At 42.1% G+C, this 20,272-nt stretch overlaps 1 protein-coding gene across 1 annotated transcript; it reads left to right on the top strand.

Moving 5' to 3' along the window:
* The first annotated feature begins 16,804 nt into the window (after positions 1 to 16,804).
* On the top strand, positions 16,805 to 17,785 carry LOC149214962 (uncharacterized). Its single transcript, XM_089389567.1, has 3 exons — positions 16,805 to 17,121; positions 17,224 to 17,289; positions 17,375 to 17,785. The coding sequence occupies exons 1-3, from the start codon at positions 16,805 to 16,807 to the stop codon at positions 17,445 to 17,447; spliced, it is 456 nt and encodes a 151-aa protein (XP_089245693.1). The 3' UTR covers positions 17,448 to 17,785.
* The last annotated feature ends 2,487 nt before the right edge of the window (positions 17,786 to 20,272 follow it).

Raw genomic sequence — 20,272 nt, 5'->3', positions numbered from 1 at the left:
TACTTTGGTGATAATTTATTATCCTTCTTAGCTTGCTTTAGGGACATTTGCTTATATGGTTGTAGCCGTAGGAATACCCAATCACCTACATCAAAACTTCTTTCACTGCGATGTTGATCTGCCTGTTGTTTCATTCTATTTTGTGCCAACACGAGGTTATCCTTTAAGAGTTGGAGGACTTGTTGTTGATGTTCGATGTGATGTTCCACTGCCTGAACCTTAGAATTTTCTCTTAAATATGATGTGATGGATGGTGGTTGATACCCATAAAGTGCCATAAATGGGGTCATTTTTGTTGCTGTATGGAAGGAAGTGTTATACCACCATTCAGCCAGAGGCAACCATTTGACCCATTGTGTCTGTTTATCAGATACAAAGCAACGAAGATATCCTTCCAAACATTTGTTTACTATCTCAGTTTGCCCATCAGATTGAGGATGATAAGATGAGCTATGAGCTAACTGAGTACCAAGACAAGAAAATAATTCTGTCCAAAAATTTCCAGTGAAAATGGGATCTCTGTCACTTACAATAATCTTTGGGTTTCCATGTAGCTTTTGAACTGTTTCCATAAATGCAGTAGAAACTGTACTGGCTTTAAATGGATGTGATAATGCACAAAAGTGTGCATACTTGGTAAGTCTGTCAACTACCACCATGATGACACTCTTTCCCTCAGACTTGGGTAAACCTGTGATAAAATCCATTGAAACCTCCTCCCAACGTTGGCTTGGAATGGATAAAGGTTGTAATAGACCCGGTGTCTTAATTGTTTCAACTTTATTTTGTTGGCAAACCAAACATTCCGCCACAAACTTTTGAATATCTGATTTAAGGCCATCCCAAAAAAATTCCTTCTTAACCCTGTGGTAAGTTTTTAAAAATCCTGAGTGCCCTCCTAAGGGAGAAGTGTGCAATTCCATAAGAATCTTTTGTTTTAGCTGGGAATTCTTACAGAGGTATAAGCGATCTTTGTACCATAACGAATCATTTTGCCAGCTAAATGTATCAGAAGTACTGGAATCTTGTTGTAGCTTTCGAATAAGTGCCCACACTTCTTCGTCATTCTTCCATTCCTCCCTTTGCTTCGTTTATCCAATATGGTTGGATAATAGAAATGGCACACAACAATGCTTCCACATCCTCATCCTTTCTTGAGAGTGCATCTGCCACCACATTTTGCTTCCCTTTTTTGTAGATGATTTCAAAGTCATAACCCAACATCTTTGTGACCCACTTTTGTTGCTCTTCAGAGGATAATCTTTGTTCTAAAAAGTATTTAAGGCTATCATGATCCGTTTTTACCTTGAAGTGTCTTCCCATTAGGTAGGGTCGCCATTTCTTAAGTGCATGGAGTATTGCCAACATTTCCTTCTCATAAATAGCTTTGCTTAAAAACTTTCCCTTGATTGGACGACTTTCAAAAGCAATGGGTCTTTCATCTTGCATTAGAACAGCACCAATTCCATTTCCTGAAGCATCACATTCCACAATAAAGGTTTTTGTGAAGTCCGGTGTAGCTAAGACCGGTGCTTGGCACATTGCCTCTTTAAGATGTTCAAAGGCCTTTGTTGCTTCCGGAGTCCATGAAAATGAATCTTTCTTCAATAATGTTGTTAGAGGTGCTGCTATTCTCCCATAATTCTTAACAAACTTGCGATAATACCCTGTCAACCCAAGAAATCCTCGCAGATGCTTTATGGATGTGGGGATTTTCCATTCCTTAATGGCTTTAATTTTGCTAGGGTCTACCTTAACTCCTTCATGAGATACAATATGACCCAAATATTCCACCTCCTGGACTCCAAAGAAACATTTGGATCTTTTTGCATATAATTGTTTCTCCTCCAATAGTTGTAGCACCCTGTCAACATGTTCAACATGATCCTTCCAAGACTTGCTGTAGATTAGTATATCATCAAAAAATACTAACACAAATTTTCTAAGGAATGGTTTGAAAATTGAATTCATCAAACCTTGAAATGTTGAAGGTGCATTGGTAAGGCCAAAAGGCATGACCAAAAATTCATAATGACCCTCATGAGTTCTAAATGCCGTTTTCGGAATGTCTTCAATCTTCATTCTGATTTGATGATATCCCGAACGAAGATCCAACTTGGTGAAGTAAATTGATCCATGCAATTCATCCAGTAATTCATCAATGACAGGAATGGGGAACTTATCTTTAATAGTGAGCTTGTTGAGCTCCCTATAATCTGGACACATGCGCCATGATCCATCCTTCTTGTGCACCAATACTACTGGAGCTGAGAAAGAACTTTGACTCGGTTGAATTATACCAGCCTCTAGCATTTCTGCAACCATACGTTCAATTTCACTTTTTTGGACATATGGATATCTGTACGGCCTGATGTTTGGAGGAACACTTCCTGGAATCAGATGAATAGCATGATCATGATCACGCATAGGTGGGAGACCTTTGGGAGTCTCAAATACCTTGGAATGATTGTCCAGGACTTTTTGGAGATCTGGAGAAATAGATGATTCCAATGTGGAAACATCTAGCGAACATAATTGTGCAATTACACCTCTTTGCTCCTTTTTTAGAAGCTTTGTCATGCCATTAGAGCTGATTATCTTTCCTGGTTTCCCTGCAATACCCCTTAATTCAACTTCCTTTCCTTCCACAGAAAATTTCATGAAAAGTTCTTGAAAATTAAAAGCTATTGTACCCAAGGATTGTAGCCATTGGACTCCTAGTACAACATCAGCACCTCCCATTGGAATGGAAAGCATTGGGCTAGTCAATACATATTCTCCCATGGATAGCTTGATATTATGGCACTTTCCAGAACAATTTATTGTTCCTCCATTTGCAATCATCACTTGACACTCTGGTGCTGGATATAGGAAGCAATTCAATTCTTTTGCTACCCTACAATGAATAAAATTGTGGGTGCTTCCTGAATCAATCAACACTATTACCTTTTTCTTCTTGATTTGTCCTTCTATCTTGATGGTTTGAGGAGTGGTAATTCCCGCCAATGCATTACAAGATATGGTCGGATTTATTTGTTCTTCATCTAGGCTTTGTTCCTGGAATATATCCTCTTCTTTTGACCTTTCTTGCTCCTTTTCTTCTTCCTCTTCACAATCTATGTAGAATAATTTCTTCTCAGCACACTTATGACCTTTTGTGTATTTGCTATCACAATTGTAACAAAGCCCTTTTGCTCTTTTTTCTTCCAATTGTTGTGGTGTCAACCTTGTAGGTTGTGGAAGACTATGGGCAACAACACTTCCGTCTTTATAGTTGTGAATGGTATGCTTCCTAGTTGCCATAATTTTGCTTTCCATTTTTCTTGCTAACCTGAATGCCTTCTCTAATGAATCAGGTTCCCAAAGGCGCACATCATGTTGGATATTATCCTTTAAAGACCCTATGAACACATCAATCCTATGCTCCTCTGGAATATCTTTTACCCTTATGTTCAATTTTTGGAACTCCTCAATGTGCTCCATTATTGAACCCTTTTGTTTGAGACTTATCAATTGGCTAAAAAAAGTGTTGCTTTTTGTATCCTCATAATGTGCTATCAATTCTTCCGTAAAAATTGCCCAAGTGATAAATTGTTTACGAGAACAAAGCCATTGATACCATACAAACTGATTTGGTTCCAAATATAAAGTTGCCATACGTACCTTTTGTGTGTTTTGCACATTATTGAGATCGAAGAATTGCTCCATTTGTAATATCCATGTGGCGGGATCCTTGCCATCAAACTTCCTCATATCGATTTTTGGAATGTGGTGATTCTTCGATCCAACATTAGCGTCTATGGAATCATGATTAACATTTCTTTTGTTCTCATCATGAGTTTCCTTTACTACCTTTTCACCATTAGTAAGTATTTCTTGTAGAAAATTAGTCAAATCTGTCTTCAAATCTGCCATGCCTGTCTTCAAATTTGTGTTCAAATCTATCTTCAAATTGTCCATCTTAGCTTCCATGCCATTCATCTTAGCTTCCACACCATTTATCTTAGCATCTGTTAACTTTTGTGAGCGTGACATTTGTTGCACTTGTTCTTGTAATTTTGATATATCATGTAGCATTTCTTCCTCTTCTTCATGAGTCATGCTAGAGCTTTCAGGTTCCTTACTAGGTGTTTGCATTTTCTTTCCTCGGGGCATCAGTTACCGATAATAATTCTCTACTATGCCCTTTGAATTCCTTCAAAATAAATTTTCAAACCAAGCTTAAGCAAAAATTTAAAAAAATCTACACACCTTTTTTCACTTTGTAGGAGCTCGATATTGCCTCTGATGTATCTCTGTACTTTCCAATCATCTGGTTCTGAACTTGTGACCTGTAGTAGCTCTCTGTGTCCTCTTTCCAATGCCACAAGTCTGACCCAAATTGGATTCTCCAAGGAAGAGTTATGCGAAATCTCCCACAGTGACTTGATTATAGACTAGTTCAGTAGAGCTAACTTGTACGACGTGCCGCGAGTCACTTTTTCGACCTTTGGATCTGAAAAACACCCACAAGAAACTACAGTCCATCCTCTTTCTGTACCTTCTTACGAAACTTCAATCCGATCCCCAGAGAGAAAGTTATGACGATTTTCCCCAGGTCACCTATTTTGAATGTAATTCAGGAGTCTGCAAAAAGACCAACTTCCGCAGATCATATCTCCGCAAATATCGCGCGAAAAGCTCTGAAATTCGGACCCAAGGTTCAGCGCGATTTCTTCTCAAATGGTTTTTTTTTGCGACTTCTAAAACGTCACAGAAAAAAAGTTATAGCGAAAATGCCACGATGACCTGTTTGGAGCAGCGAAACCCTAGAATCCAAAGCTCTGATACCAAATGTTATGAAACCAGCTCAAGAAAAGATAGAAAAGAAAGATCAACGCCTTAGAATTCAGCCTCTTCGAGGGGGAAACCTCCTTTACATTACATAAATGAACAATTCTTGGATGATACAAATGACAAAACCTCCTTTCTATATATAGGAGTCTAAGGAGTCACAATATAATCTAGCCGACCTAACAATAATAATATAAAGCCACAAAAATAACAATAGAGGGATTCTTTGGGGCACAGAAATAACAATATGGGGGTAATAGGGGCACAACAATATAAATAAGGGGTATAACTACAATAGTAATGGGGTAATCACTAGTATTATAGGGACCCAACACCTTGTTTTGTTTCTCCTTTCCTTGTTGCTACTTTCTTTTTCTAGTGTTTCTCCTTTTCCATCAATGACAATAATACCATCAATCTCCCCCTTTGGCATTGATGGAAAAATTGTGCTCCTCCCCATTTTGTTTTGAGTAAGATTCTTCCTTGTTTCTCCTAACCTCTTCCTACATTTTCCTTTGACATCAATGAAAAGGGGTTTAAAGATGTCTTGCAACCCTCTAATCACCATGGGTTTTCACCAATGAATTAATTTTCTACGATCTACAATATTTTTTCCTGCATAAACAATATTAACACTCTCAATGAATGAATGCCACTCCAGATGGAAAATTAGGGTTTCTCTATATTGGACACTGCTCCAAAATGAATGTTTCTCCACATGAAATATAAGTGTCACTGTAAATACACTTCAAAATGTGTTAACATTGTAAGAGAATTGCATAACATTGTTGTGAGAACACTTTTTAAGGCATTGCAATTGCATGTATATAAACAATAAGATCCATATGATACTCTCCAAATAATAAGTGCATTGCACATTGTTATGAGAGAATATTAACACACAGACCATATATGAGACATTAAATATGTGAAGCATGTATTAAAATGCATAGACCACCAAATATATGGACTCATTTGAGGATCGACATGTATGAATGCATCTTTCCATAATTTTACACTCTTTCAGGGTGTTGGCTTGTATGGGCCTGACCCAGGTTCAGAGGTGAATTAGCCAAGCAAATCTAGATAATACTAGCCCTTTCAGCAACAGTCTGTGGAGCGCAGACTGAGGTTTCACTGGAAGTAGTATGGGAGGGTGCTAGAACCAGGTTTTCACACCCTGGGGATGTCTGATGGGCTTCTAGAGGTTCATAGTCCGACCCGTCACTACGCGCACTTGCTATTCCTTCGCAACTTGTGCTGATGTTTCCGTGCAGACCTACTCAGGGTATTATATTACCCGATTACTTAACCTGTGTGTGTAAGATCAATGGTTATTACAGCATATTTAACAATCATATCAGTGCTCGCGATACATAAACTAATATAAACATAAAGAAGATAATGCACATCAAATACACAGAAATAAGAATCAACTTCTCTTTATTAATCTTCAATCCCGATTACAGACTTGACACCGCCCTGCGCACTTAGCTACAGGGGTCTATGCACTCAGCTGCAGACTCTACTAGGCCTCTGCACACTCAGCTGCAGACTCCACTAGGCCTCTGCACACTCAGCTGTAGAACCTCTTCCTACTACTACAACCCAGTACACTTAGACTCCTATTCTAAGCTCGAACCATTCCTTTGCTCTTCACTCCACTATCCACACTCTTTTCAACTTAAAGCCTCGCTCTATTTAGACAATCCCATGGTCCGCGGACCATGGGTAGGCTGACATGACTTTACATTACATTACATTGCTTTAGGGTGGACAACTTTATGACTTAACCTCTACTTTGCACTCTACGCCCACAATTCGCGGAGTCTTACAAAACCTTTGAGCAAAACTTGGGCTTTGAGCCCCAAAACCTACTGTGGGGGGATTCCATGGCCAACAGGGCCCCAAAACAATCATCGTGACTCATCCGGAGTCACTCTGCTAGTGCGGCGATCTTGGCACGAAACCTCTCCAACTATTCCCGTACTGCCCAGAGGTCCGCGATGCACTGTTCTGTGATTTAATGGACCTGCTACATGCATTCCTCTGATGCTTCTTTGTGAGGATCTACTATCTGCCTTAGTGCATACATCTATTTCATTTGTGCGAGCTTTCCCTCAATCTCGGCCGTAATGGTGAAGGCTTCATCAATCCAAGGCTGGACACGTGCTTTGAGAAGTGCCTCTTTCTGTCTTGCAGCATCCACCTATTCCTTTAGTGCCCTTGCTTGCTGCATCCTAGCCAGCTGTTGGGTGAGGACGACTGTCTGCACAGTGCCCCTTACACTATCATACTGTTCCTGCAGTTTGTGCACCTCTGTTTCTAGGCGTTGTATGTTAGGATCCTCCTGCAAGGATGTAAAGACATCAAAAGCTTGATCCAACATATCAGTACAGTCATGTACTGCCCGTCCGATTTCTTCCAATCCTGTTTGAATCGCGCTAAAATGTTGCTCTCTAACTTCCGAAGGAGTGGAAGGCTGTGCCTTCATCCGCAGCTCAGCAATCTGGAGGTTCAGCTCCAACTTCACTCGTGTTGCTTCCTCACACACGCTTTGGACTCCACTTGCTAGACAGTGGATCCCCATCTCGGTTGGTAGGTTTGCGGCGATGGATAATTATGGAACACGTCGGCATGCTTCATCAATTGTTTGTGCGATCTACTGATTCTGTGACACTAGCTCGTCACATTGCAGGCTGAGTTGTTCGATGTTGATCTTCTCCTCACTCAATACCTGGATCGTGCAGCCTTCCCAGGCATGTAGCTCTACTATTATGCCGTCATACAATTGGTACAATGTGTCCTGTGGAAGGGCAACCAAATTTAGGCCAATTCCCTTGATCCTGCCCACCGTGGCTCTTTCCTCCTCGCTCTTCACTGTTAGTGCTCTGTTCGGTAGCACTATTATGTTGGCCATATTTGCGCGCAGCAGCTGCTCCATTGCTGATTTACCTATGGTGCCGTAAGCGGCTACTGTTCCTTCCTGTGGGGGCCGCACCTGAAGTTCCTACAGCTGTGCCCGTAGGGCCCCCAACATAATTTGTTTCTTCATCATGGCTTCTTGGAGCACTTCCCTGGTGACCTCACAAACCGTGTCGCCGATGTCGTAGAGGTCGCCTTCGGTCAGTGTAGTCGGTTCAATGTCTAGTTTGGATGCCTTGACCTTTTTTCGTGGATCTGATTACTCCGTGATGCATAGTCGTTTTAGTTGGGTGGATGTTGTGCTCGGGTCCGCGCCTTCTGTTGTGTCTGGTCCCTGTCTTGTAGACATGTTCTTGCCCCCTTCGTCCTGCGTCACGGTGGCCCCTATTTCCTATGCTGCTACTGCTTTTTTGGTGGCCTTTGCCTATTTTGCGGCTACCTTTGTTACTTTGCAGGCAGCCCTTACCTCTGTAGCCTCTTGTTCGTTGTGCCTCTGCTGGGCCAACTTCATGACACACAACTTGGTTGCATCCTTCTACTTTTGTGCTACTGTTCTATCCTTCTCTGCCAGATCCGGGGCGCACCACTCGGGAGGCCATGATTCCAGCATGGAGAAGATCGCATCATCAATAGTGATGAAGGGGAGCTTGGTCCAGTTCTGCACCGGATCTTTACGCGCCTTGATATACACATTATGCATATCCACCTTGAAGTCTGCAAAGCTCCGCAAACTGTTGTACATGGTGGGGGACAGGCGTGGCCTCCTGTTGATCCACATCCGGATGCTCGCCTCCATGAGCACCTAGAAGATCTTTGTTTTGCGGATCTGTATGGCGTCCTTCATAGCCCAGAGCGACCCGTACTTTGTGGCCTCTGGTAAGTCCTGTTCAAAATTAGGGAACTGACTATCCTCAGGCAGTTCCCCTGTTACCAGCAAAATTGACACGAGCAACCACGCGTAGTGAAAGGTCTTTCCCTGCTCCTAGGCTTCTTTGTAGTTAGTTAAGAACTCCTTGCATAAGAAGTTTGCCCAGTTGAGTTGGACCCCCTCCATGCATTGTTCTACCAGCGCAACTACCAATGCTGGTACCTCGTCTTTGCGAAATTTTCGCATTACATTCCTGGCCAGGAGTTGGGTGGCTACGCACACCCCTTTATCTTGAATGTTGTTGATTGTGTAACCCCTCTTCTTCTTTTCCAGTTTGTATTTCTTCTTCGTGGCCTCTCCAAGCCCCAAATATCTGCTTTTTCCAGCTATCTCCGGGGTGTCCTTTCCCTTACAGGGGAGCCAAGAAATCCTGTGGATAAGCTCTGCCGTGATGGGAATAGGCTCCTCCAGCCATAAGTACCCATCGTGCACCAGGCACAACAGTTGCTTGATGAAGAAAATTGTGATAAGCACACAGTGAAAGTGTGGAATCCATAGTAGCTGAAGTAGTCCGACCTTCTCCACATTGCGCAGCCATTTCTGCAGCTCTAGTGTTGTAACTGATCCCTCCTTTCTCTATTTCATGAGGTTCTCAATCTCTAAATGTGGGAAATTGTCACTGTCCGTCAGGTCCTAATCTTCAAATTTCATCACAATTCCAGGCTCGAGCCCTCAAACACAATTCCGTCGAGGAGGAGCGGGGTTTGTAGTGTGCTCTTGGCGGCATCCAAATCCTTGGGTATCTTAGCTTTCCCTTTCTGCGGAGGAACGCACTCGTGAAATTTCACGGCAGCGTGCACCAGCTGGATGTCCTCTTCAATGTCTTCTGCTGCTTCTATCTCATCTATGAGAGCTTGCAGGTTCTCCTCCTCATCATCTGTCTCAGTGGTGACAACCTTTCCCTTTTCTTCCATGGAGAGTTTACCGAACCGCAGATTAAGCGGGGACATGCAGACTGGTCCCGCCGCCTACTTATCTTTCTTGGGCCTCAGCGTCCAAGGTGATTTCGGGATTTTGGCACGACCCCAGTGTCTCTGGAAACATCATGCACCATGGGGTTCAGCGCAACTTTTTTGGTGGTTTCTTCTACATAGCCTAAACCTCTCTTGGTAGTTGTCATCTTGCTTGAGCTATCTGTGGTTGTTTGCGAACTTCGGGGCTCAAATCTTGCTTAGCACTCAACACTCTGTGCTCTATGTAATTGCTCAAATCTTAAATGAACAAGTGTTGTCTCATGGCTAGCCCTTGGAGTTTTATAGCACCTTTTGAATTCAAATCCGACCATTCCCCCCAATTCTGAGCCATCAATGCTTTCTTGGCGGTAGATTGCCCTAAATCTAGCTCTTAATTCGTGTCTTAATTTCCCACCGCCCGCTCCCTTTTGCCTTAAATTGGACATCTCGTCATGAACAGTGACACCAATGGTTACTTCCCAGCCTACCTACGTAGCAGCGCAGCCCCCCATGCGCGGGTGCGAACCTTGTGTCATGCTGTTTCTGTGCACACCTCCCTCATCGCACAACCCCCAAACAGACTCTTTTAGAGTCCCACGCTCTCTTTCAACTGTCTGGAGTGTTGAGGCTATGCTCCCTACGGCTGGTCAAGTGGTCGCACCACCCATGCGAGACTTCACCTTGCTTGCCAGCATAGTCTGCGAAAGCTCCTCAATTGTCTATGCGACCGCCGATGCTGTGTGTTCTATTGTATGTAGTGTGCTATCCTGGTTACTGCATTTGGTGAGGTGCATTCATAGCTATGACAACGGAGTCATAAATTCTCGGCGACATTCTTCTAATGTAGAGGTACAATCACCTCTATCTTGCCTTGTCATCCTTGGTTTATCAGTGAGACATGCTTGAGTGATCTCGTTTTCCAGCCTCTTGATCTCAGTGTCCATCAAAATGCTTTTTTTCCTCAATCGTACCCGGTCCTTTTGAGTTCGGGAAGTCTAAGGTTCCCTCACTGGATGGCTTCCTGAATCCTTATATGTTCTACCTCGCATAGATGTGTGATTTCTTCCTTCTGGTCATCGCGCAGTGTCACTACTATAGGGTCCAGTATGTGCAGATTCCTTTTTGTATTTTCTTCAATAATTATCGTCTCCATTCTGTTCTGCTCCTTTGGAATCGTCTCTGCGTTCAGGGTTTTACACATGGTCAGGTAGGCCCATCAAACCGCTGGCAGGCATAAGTCCTAATCATTTTGTCTCGCCAGTGAACCTTGTTCAGTACTCTACACACCCTATCGAAGCCTTCGTTGTGGAGAACTGGTAGTGTGCAAGTTTTATAGCATATGTCTGTACCCATCGAGAAAGGTGGGCGCAAGTTGTTCCGCCCCTGCTGGCTGACTTGCATTTGAAGCTAGGGTTTTCCAGACCGTAGACGCATCACCCTTTTGCATCCGCACCAATCCTCAAAATTTCCTTGATGCATACCCCACCATCGTGTGGGTGTTGCACGTAGTGCCAATTTCAGCGCATCAAACCGCTGCTGTTATGGTACTGCGCTTTCAAATTCTCTTAGAAATTCATCCACCGCTGACAATCCATCATATGTCGGTATCTCCCTTGCCTCTGATGTTACGCAACTCAATGACCTGATCATCATGTTGTAGTTCAGTGTTGTTACTTTGTGCAGCCGATTTTGCCATCGCTCTATCTCTTCGTCTGAATCGGAAGTGCAGAAACTTTCACGCTCCCATGAAATCATTACATCTGTAGTTGGATTCACCCAATCCTCTCCTTGCGCAGTTATCTTGTAAATACAGTTGAGATCATCATCACTATCGTTATCGCACACTGGTTCAGTGTATCGCGCTCCTTCGGCTGGATCTAGCGGTACTACCACGAGTAGTGACTTTTTCTCAAAGATCAGTTTGCGCTTTTTCATACTTATGACTCTGTTCATATCAGTGGCCCAGTCTATTCCTAGTAGCCTGGGAGAGGGATTGTTGTCATCGACAATTTATATCACTTCAAAATCTGCCTACGCGCTCACACCTTCAATATCTACTGTTACCCCCCGTAATCTTCCCATGGGAAAAATCTTCTATTGGTTCTCCATTCGTAACTGAATAGGGGACCATTGTAACGTGAGTTTGCCCATGCGTTCCCACGTTTTCTTTGGTAGTACATTCACGTCTAAACCTAGATCCAGGATTACTTGATCCATTTCATACTCACCTATTTGCGCAGTCAACCTCATCTCCATTTCTGTGCCCCCGGATATAGTGATAAGTTCTTGTAGCCCTTTGACTGCCTTGTTGTCATGCAACAGTTTCATGTGTGTCTTAAGAAAGGTAGTGAGCATTGAAGGATCCATCCCTGGTTCTAGTTGATCTTGGCTACCTGAAGTGGAGGCCTCCCTGAAGCTCTTCTTAGCTTCCATGAATGTCTCCTTCGCGCGTTCTAAGTCAAACTCAATTTCCTTTGTAGGATCCTTGCTAACCCACGCGCTTTCTTCTCGCTGCTTCCCTTTATCATCTCCCATAGTCATACCACCCCTGAGCATCATGTTTACATTTGGGTTTTCTTCGCGTGGTTCAGACCTCATCATTTGTAAATTTTGGGTTGAATGGGGTTGGAGTACCCCCTTTTCGCGCATCCTCACTATCAACGAAGGGTAATCTTTTGCCTCATGATCAAACTGATTAAAGTACCAACATGATATCCTAGTCGGGTTTGTACAATTGCAGGCATAATGCCCTGGCCCTCCACAATTGTAACAAATTATTTGGTCACGACCCCTTCCTGGTCACATTTTGCCTCAACCCCGACCGCGCCCCTGAAACCTAGCGCGCGCCATACCTGCATTGGGGTCGAGGGCTCGTGTTTCAGCCTGCACCCTATAGGAAGGAGTCTGATCCATCATTAGTTCATAGCTTCGGTAGGTGCGTTCATCATGGCCTACTGCCCTGCAGAAATTACATAACAATTGTTAGGACGTTTGCGTATACTTCTGCAACAGATGACAATTATCCATGGTGTGTTTTCCTCCTATCTGGTAGATTGCGCACCATAATGCAAACGCCACACTCGGCCCTGCCTGTGCCTCCGGTCTTAACGGCATTGGCCCTCCTCCTGCTAAGTAGTTCGCGAACACTGGACATTGGTTCTTGTCATGCCCTTGGCTTTTCCATTTTATGCACCATACTTCCTCGCGCACCTCTAACTGAGGTGTCCTATCCTATTTGAAACTTTGCATCTCCAGACACAGATTCTGCATTTGCACGTGGATTTTTTGGACTCTCAACCTAGGGTCTTGTATAGGGGTCTCATGCAATCTCATTGCTATCTCCAACGCTTCGGCTTGGGTGGAAATTTTTTGCTATGACAATGTCGTCCTTAAGTGTGGTGTAAGTGAGGCCACAAACCATGCGTGATGTTGTGCATCTATTAACATCATATTGGCTTCACAGATCGTACTCTTCAGCCTTGGTTCCAGATCCTAGGGGGTCTCGCCCGGGAGCATCGCGATCTCCTTAAACCCGATGATTGATTGTGTTTCTGTTTTTGGCCCGCTAAATTCCCTGTTCAGCATGGCCTAGATCTTTGCAATTCCTATGTTCGGGTGGTCATTAGAATGCTTGATATACCACATTAATGTTCGATCCTGCAGTGCACTCATTAGCGTATCCTTTTTAATATTATCATCCACGATGCCTTGTGCTTCCCATATTGCTCTTCCCACAAACCAGAATTGGTCTGGATCTTCATTTCCTACTCCTCTGAACACCGGTAGTTTGATCGCACTCGCCATACTGAACTGCGATGGTGGCGGAGGTGAACTTGGTGGAGATGGAGGTGAGGGGGTTGAAACGGGTGGCGATGTGGGTGGAGGTGGTAAACGCAGAATTCTCTGTCTTATCAAACTAACCATCCTTCTCGGAGAAACTTTTGCAAGCTCCTCCTCGCTTTCCCGCGAGGGTGAAATTAAGGGATTGTTTTCCAGCTCTTCACTACTTCCGCTTTTGTAGATCTTCCCGCTTCGTGTAGTCCAAAACATTAATTTATTCGCATAACCCGCTTTTCATAGAATAACATATTAATCTAAGTGTTCAAAGATTTAATATACTTACCTCACGGTCCCTTGAGAAAACGTCACTCTACCTCACTCTCGCTGACGGTCGTGTCTACCGCAAACCAAGTGATAAATCCTCCTATTATCCAGTTGAGCGAATGGTCCACAGCTTGCGCTATCTTATCTTCTGATGCTTTTATTTTGCGCAATAATTCCGGAGCCCACACTATTGGTTTGTCGAGCACATAGTTGAGAAGGAAAAGATGCAAAGAAAATTTTGTGGATTTCCGTATACAAATAGTGCTCCAACCACTATTCCTTAGATACTCCGGATTTCTGTTCTCCTGCTACGTGAACTCGTGAATCTTCTTGTCCAACCACTGTTCAATTTCTTTCTTTGTTGGATTCCAGTGACACGACATCAGACATCGTTTATGCAGATCCTGGTCCCGGCAACGAAACCATTTGTTGGCTTGTATGGGCCTGACCTAGGTTCAAAGGTGATTTAGCCAAGCAAATCCTGGTACTACTGGCCCTTTCGGTAACAATCCACAGAGCGCAGACTGAGGTCTCACCCGAAGTAGTATGGGAGGGTGCTAGAACCAGGTTTGCTCACCCTGGGGATGTTTGATGGGCTTCTGGAAGTTCATCGTTCGACCCGTCGCTACACGCACTTGTTATTCCTTTGCAACCCTTGTTGTTGTTCCGCGCAACCCTACTCGGGGCGCGACCTGTATAATACCCAAGTTCCTTGCTCATTACCCGATTACTTAACTTATGTGTGTAAGATTAATGGTTATTACAACATATTAGGCAATCATATCAGTGTGCGCGATACATAAACTAATATAAACATAAAGAAGATAATACACAACAAATACACAAAAATAAGAACCAACTTCTCTTTATTAATCTTCAATCCCGATTATAGACTTGACACCGCCCTGCGCACTCAGCTGTAGGGGTTCGCGTACTCAGCTGCGGACTCTACTAGGCCTCTGCACACTTAGCTGCAGAACATCTTCCTACTACTACGACCCAATACACTTAGACTCATTCTCTAAGCTCAAACCATTCCTTTGCTCTTCACTCCCCTATCCACACTCTTTTCAACTTAGAGTCTCACTTTATTTATACAATCCTATGGTCGGCGGACCATGGGTAGGCCAACATGACTTTACATTACATTACATTGCTTTAGGGCAGACAAACCTATGACTTAACCTTTACTTCATGCTTCGCGCCCGCAATTCGCGGAGTCTTACAAATTTTTTGACAAAAACTTGGGCTTTGAGGCCCAAAACTTACTGTGGGGGGATTCCATGCCCATCATAGGGTCATGATTATAATTTCTCATTGCAAATATCACTTGAATTCTCATGAGATCTTCATTAGTTGATTCATCCTAGATCTCAACGAAGAACTATATCCATTAGATGGGGAGCATTTAGTGTGGTTCCAAAGGCACATATATAACACTGTATGCGACTGTAAAGGATATATATGCACACAAAAATATTGAATGCTGCTACAAAGGCACATATATAAAGTTGTCATATAATAAATTTATACAACTTTCCATAATATTCATTCTCTTGGATAAAAAATTGAACGTTGCTACGAAAGACACTCTAAGATAAATTTTGTCCACACATTTGAGCGCTCTCTAGTGTCTTTGCACATGAAGGAAACGCATGGAGGAATTGCATTGAAACTAATTGTAGCTTGTAGAGCCGCGATTTGGAATGTGGCCACCAATTCTTTTTTTGCAATTTGTAAACTAATATATAGTTGGAGCATTCTCCAGCGCTGGATATATCTCTCTCCATGGATCGTTGGAGAATTAAACATATAATTTTGAACTTACATCCATATTGACATATATGATATCAATGTTATGTGTGAACACCAATGCCAATCAAGAAATGTGCTAATCAATGCAATGAGCCAACATATAATATGTGAATGCAAACCTTTCAAAGACATGTTAAGGACGCTGCTTGTTATTTAATCTCAAGTTGCGTAGCAATCCAAGTTGTGCATACCTTCCGTTAATATTTGAAAAGATGAAGCTAATGGGTTGTCTTGAAATGTCGCTAAGAAGGTTATGAACTCATGAAACAATTTTGAAACTGAAATCATACCTCTGAACCATTATCTCCCTTTTGTTATCAAATGTGCAGTAGACTTGCACAACACCTGCAGCATCTCCAAAACTTTGACCATGTGGTGATTTTTCATGAACCAGACTGCTTAAGGCAACAACCACTAGCTATGATAACCTTATAACATCCCATAAAACTATCCAAACCTTAAAATTGCACCTGTTTATCAAAATGGTGAACATGTTTATCAAAATGGGGAATCATGACCCATGCGCAACACGTCCTGTTGCATTTCTGCATTCTTCATCAAAAAGCTAACCTCCATATTAATCAATTGATTTCGTGCCATATAAGAGTAGTGAGGCCATCTATTTGAACTTAGGAAACCATGATACGATGCTTCCATAATCTGATGCAACTAATAATGTTTCCATACTTCTGCAACACGCCACAAGTAGCAACCTATGATGGTATCTTCAGGGCCATGCTAAGAGAAAATTTCTTCACACTCAACCACTGATGCGTGACGACTGTTTTTTTTTTATAACAATCTCTCCATGCTAATTGTCACACCTCTCTTCTAAACAAAAAAATTTTTTTTTGTTAAAAGTAATAATCACGCATAACTATAATTCCTAACTCGAATTCATATTATGTCCTTATGATAACCATGTACCTGTACATTTCTTTACCAACGAAATCTGAGTCATCATAATACATATAATTGACAACATTAGCGTTGAAATAATATTTAAGAAATTATTCGGCATACCATAATAATAATATCATGTTTACGCTTTAAACATTGGTGAATTTACATTTGCCATGTCCGCACATCCACTTAACGATTTACTTGGCATTGTTTTGTTTTACATTCATGACATGGTCGTATAACGCAACCACCCAAAGTCGATCTATGTATAAGGTATTTATTGAGCGTTGGTTTCTATAACTCTGCCATGGTATCGCTCAGATGACAGATCACAAAGGCCTTTATGATAGGCGTCCTTCTGGGGCAGGTGGCATGGTCTGGGTTCTCCAGCCATGTGACACCTCGGGTTGCCAAAACTTCGAGTTCATCACCAGCTGTCCCCGCCATAATTCAGCGGCTTGGATTAAATCTGAGGATCGAACGGCTGGGAAATGAACAAGGGTTATTGGTGATATTTAAGTGTTTCTCTCCAATGGTTAGTCATTTGCCATCCGGTCTTTGCGCTCAGCGTTTTGCTTCCCCTTCGAGCTCGATACCAGGACTCGAAGCTGTGACCTGCTCTTCACCAGAGTTGCATTCAGTTTGCATTGAACCTTGTAGGTAACCAGTGATTCTTTCATGCTTGGTTTTTGATTCGATATTTACCTTCTCTGTAATAATGTCTAACATTCTCTGGTTTTCTTCCTGATGAGTTTGACACAGTCGATCCGGTCATGCAATAGTGAACGCCATGGAGAAGGGTTCTGCAACGGATCTCAGCGACTCCAGGTATGAGCTCTTGCTATGAACGGCATAAGCATCGATGTGTAGTTCTGAATACAGTTGTTTAAGCTAGTCTGGTATTCTCATGCAGGTCTCCGTTTTCCATTGAAGTCTGCTCATTGGTTACCCATGTTTCGGCGAAGAGCCTCTTTAGTTTTACTTAATAGTAACTAGGGTTTGTCAATACTGTCTGGATCTTTCAAGGTTACTTCCATGGATTTCTGGGTTTACTCACCCGTCATATTTCTGCTAAATTGTAATTTATTGAGCTGTTCACAGCGGACTAGACTGTCTGATGCCGTGGTGCAACTCTATCGGTTTCACGCACAGAGATGGGTTTCATTTATATGTATATATTCGTGAGTTTTTCTGCATACCATGAACTGCGTTGTTTATTACTGTTCAAATATTGCCGAGGTTATGAATCTTCTCGAAGCCTTCGGCATTCGTGACAGAGTTTGGATTGTTACCCGTTTTAATGAAACCCCTGTTCATATATAAATCTCGGTTTTCTTCTTATGCTGTACGCTTCTTTATATATATGTTTATGTACATGTTTGAGACTCTCGGCAGCCATGATAGAGTCTGATTTGTTATTTATTTATGAATGTTCAGAAGTCTTAGGTTATAATATACATACCCTCAACAGTTTAATCACGAGGATATCAGGTTTTCAAGATTATTCTTTAAAATTACTCTGTGATATTTATATTAATCTGTTATTTCACAATGTTGAATATAACCTTGGATACCGGTTACCGTAGGTGGAATAAATTCTAATTTCTCATACTGTTTCCATATAACACATGTTTTCCGTGTATGAAGTTCACATGCAAGAACGAATGTGTCTGTATCTACATTCTCCTTTACTCGTAATGCTTCAATGTCTTTGAGTTTTTAGATATGGTTACTCCTAAAATCGACGGTTCATTTCCGACTCAGATAGAAGTAAGTGTTCTTTCCGTTTTCATGCTTTACCACCTGTACAGTTCATTTTAGGCGCATGTTCCATTTTAATGCATACTGTAACTTGATACTCGTTTTCTCTGTTAACTCTTTTCTTATTCCAAATCACGGAACTAACACACCATACCCCGTCCAGTGGTATAACACGGTTCTGGTGACTGTCCCGTGTCACGAGTACTGATACTCGGTACCAACCCTTACGCGGTTGGGTTAACCTGTCTGTCCAATCTTTTCGACTCAGGTTTTTGTTTCGGTTATGGTTAGAGTGATATCAGAGACCTACGGGTTATTCCTTTCAGTTACCAGTTAATGTTATCTCATCGTTTATGATTGCTACCGCTAAAACTAATGACATTAACAGTTTATTTGAATAACCACATAATATCCGTGTCCGGATTGAGACTGCTACCTATAGCCAGTCTTGCAACCGGGTTTCTCTAACCTGTAACAAATTGTCGCTTGTCTCTATAATATTATCTTTCTCTAGCATTCACTTGAACTAAATCTGTGACAGATACTTTACTTCTAAATTCCCTTACACCCTTATCTGTCCTTATTACAGTACTTAGGAAGCAAACAAGTTTTCCTAGCTTCTTTACTGCAATGTCTACATAAACTGCTTTCTAAACAGGGACTACAAGTTTTATGGAATCGTACCTGAATGTCTCGATCAGGTATGAGTCTGTTCAACAAAAGTCACCTGAATTTATATTCTGCTCTCCTCCCAGCCACGAGATTCACCCACAGACGGTGTTCTTCCCCCGAGCAATCCTGCAGGCCTCCAGCCCTCAACAGGAACAGTGCACTTCTGTGCCAGGTTATCTGGTCCTCACCAGACTTAACCTTCCACCTCTTCTCCCTTTCTTGGAGCAAGATTAGTTTCTTTCTTTTTCCTTTTTCCTCTGTCTGTCTTCACAGCCCAGAATTTTCCCAGTCAGGGCTTTTTCCTCTTTTAGAGGGTAGTTTCATCAGTTATCCCAACTGACCATTTGTTTTAAATTTCACCTCTTAGAGGCTGCCAGCAATTTCCAAACAAAATACTTAATTTAAATATTAAATCAGAATTAGTTTGTCACAGCTTTGTTTAAACATAACAACAACTGTTAAATCTTTTACCACAGTAACTTTCAAAATTTACATAGATCTGGGGTTATTACACTAATATTATTTCCCACAACATTAATTCAAATAATGAACGTTGCATATATTTGGTCGAATATCAACAATAATGTTGTCAATTAATATCAACGCTACCCGTGTCATGAACAATGCCTCAGACTACAACAATTTCATCAGCCATGAGAAACGAATGTATGGCCTAAGGCCCAAGCGCTTTAGCAATGACAATTTCCCAAGTATTCAAAGAAGTGAACATTACAGGTCCATTGGAATAATTTTGCACGTCCATCAACTCTGGTTTGATTAGTGTAGCGACTCCTCTTTTATCTTTCCCGTATTGACTTCCTTGACTTCTTTGCTTCCTTTCACATGCAAATATTTCTGTCGAAAACCACCATGAGACCATATCGCTACACCAAGCATAGATCCTCATGATAATCTGAAGTTAATAAATGACATTCAGTAGCACCACCCACAAAAAGTGCAACGCCAATGCCACCAACGCATTCACTAAGATATTATTCACCAATGTTGGACAACCGTGGTAAACAACTTTGCGAATATATAATGTAAAATTTCATTCCAGCTTATCCATGAACAAGGAGGGTCTTGTCTTCTTGAATTTATATAATATGACAGCCAAGTCTTAAGATACCAATCATAGACAAATCTGTCATCCACTTATACATGGTATGTAGTAGTGAACGCACATACAAACACCAATTGTTTCCTTCACCACCATACATGGGATGCGAGCTCTTTACACTTGAGTCGTTGAGGGGGGCGTAGTTTGGTCGCATATCCTGCAAAAATATCATAAAACTAACGCCGCATTCGAATTTCTCTCAGTATGTTGTTGTGTGGCAACAACTGTATTTAGGGATAGGAAAAAAACATGGCAATG

This window comes from Pinus tabuliformis, chromosome 1_1 (genome assembly GCF_031772625.1).
Source record: "Pinus tabuliformis cultivar Carrire ecotype Pingquan chromosome 1_1, CPIR1, whole genome shotgun sequence".
Taxonomy (NCBI): Eukaryota; Viridiplantae; Streptophyta; class Pinopsida; order Pinales; family Pinaceae; genus Pinus; species Pinus tabuliformis.
The sequence above is the reverse complement of the archived record's forward strand: the minus strand, read 5'-3'. Positions and strand labels throughout refer to the sequence as shown.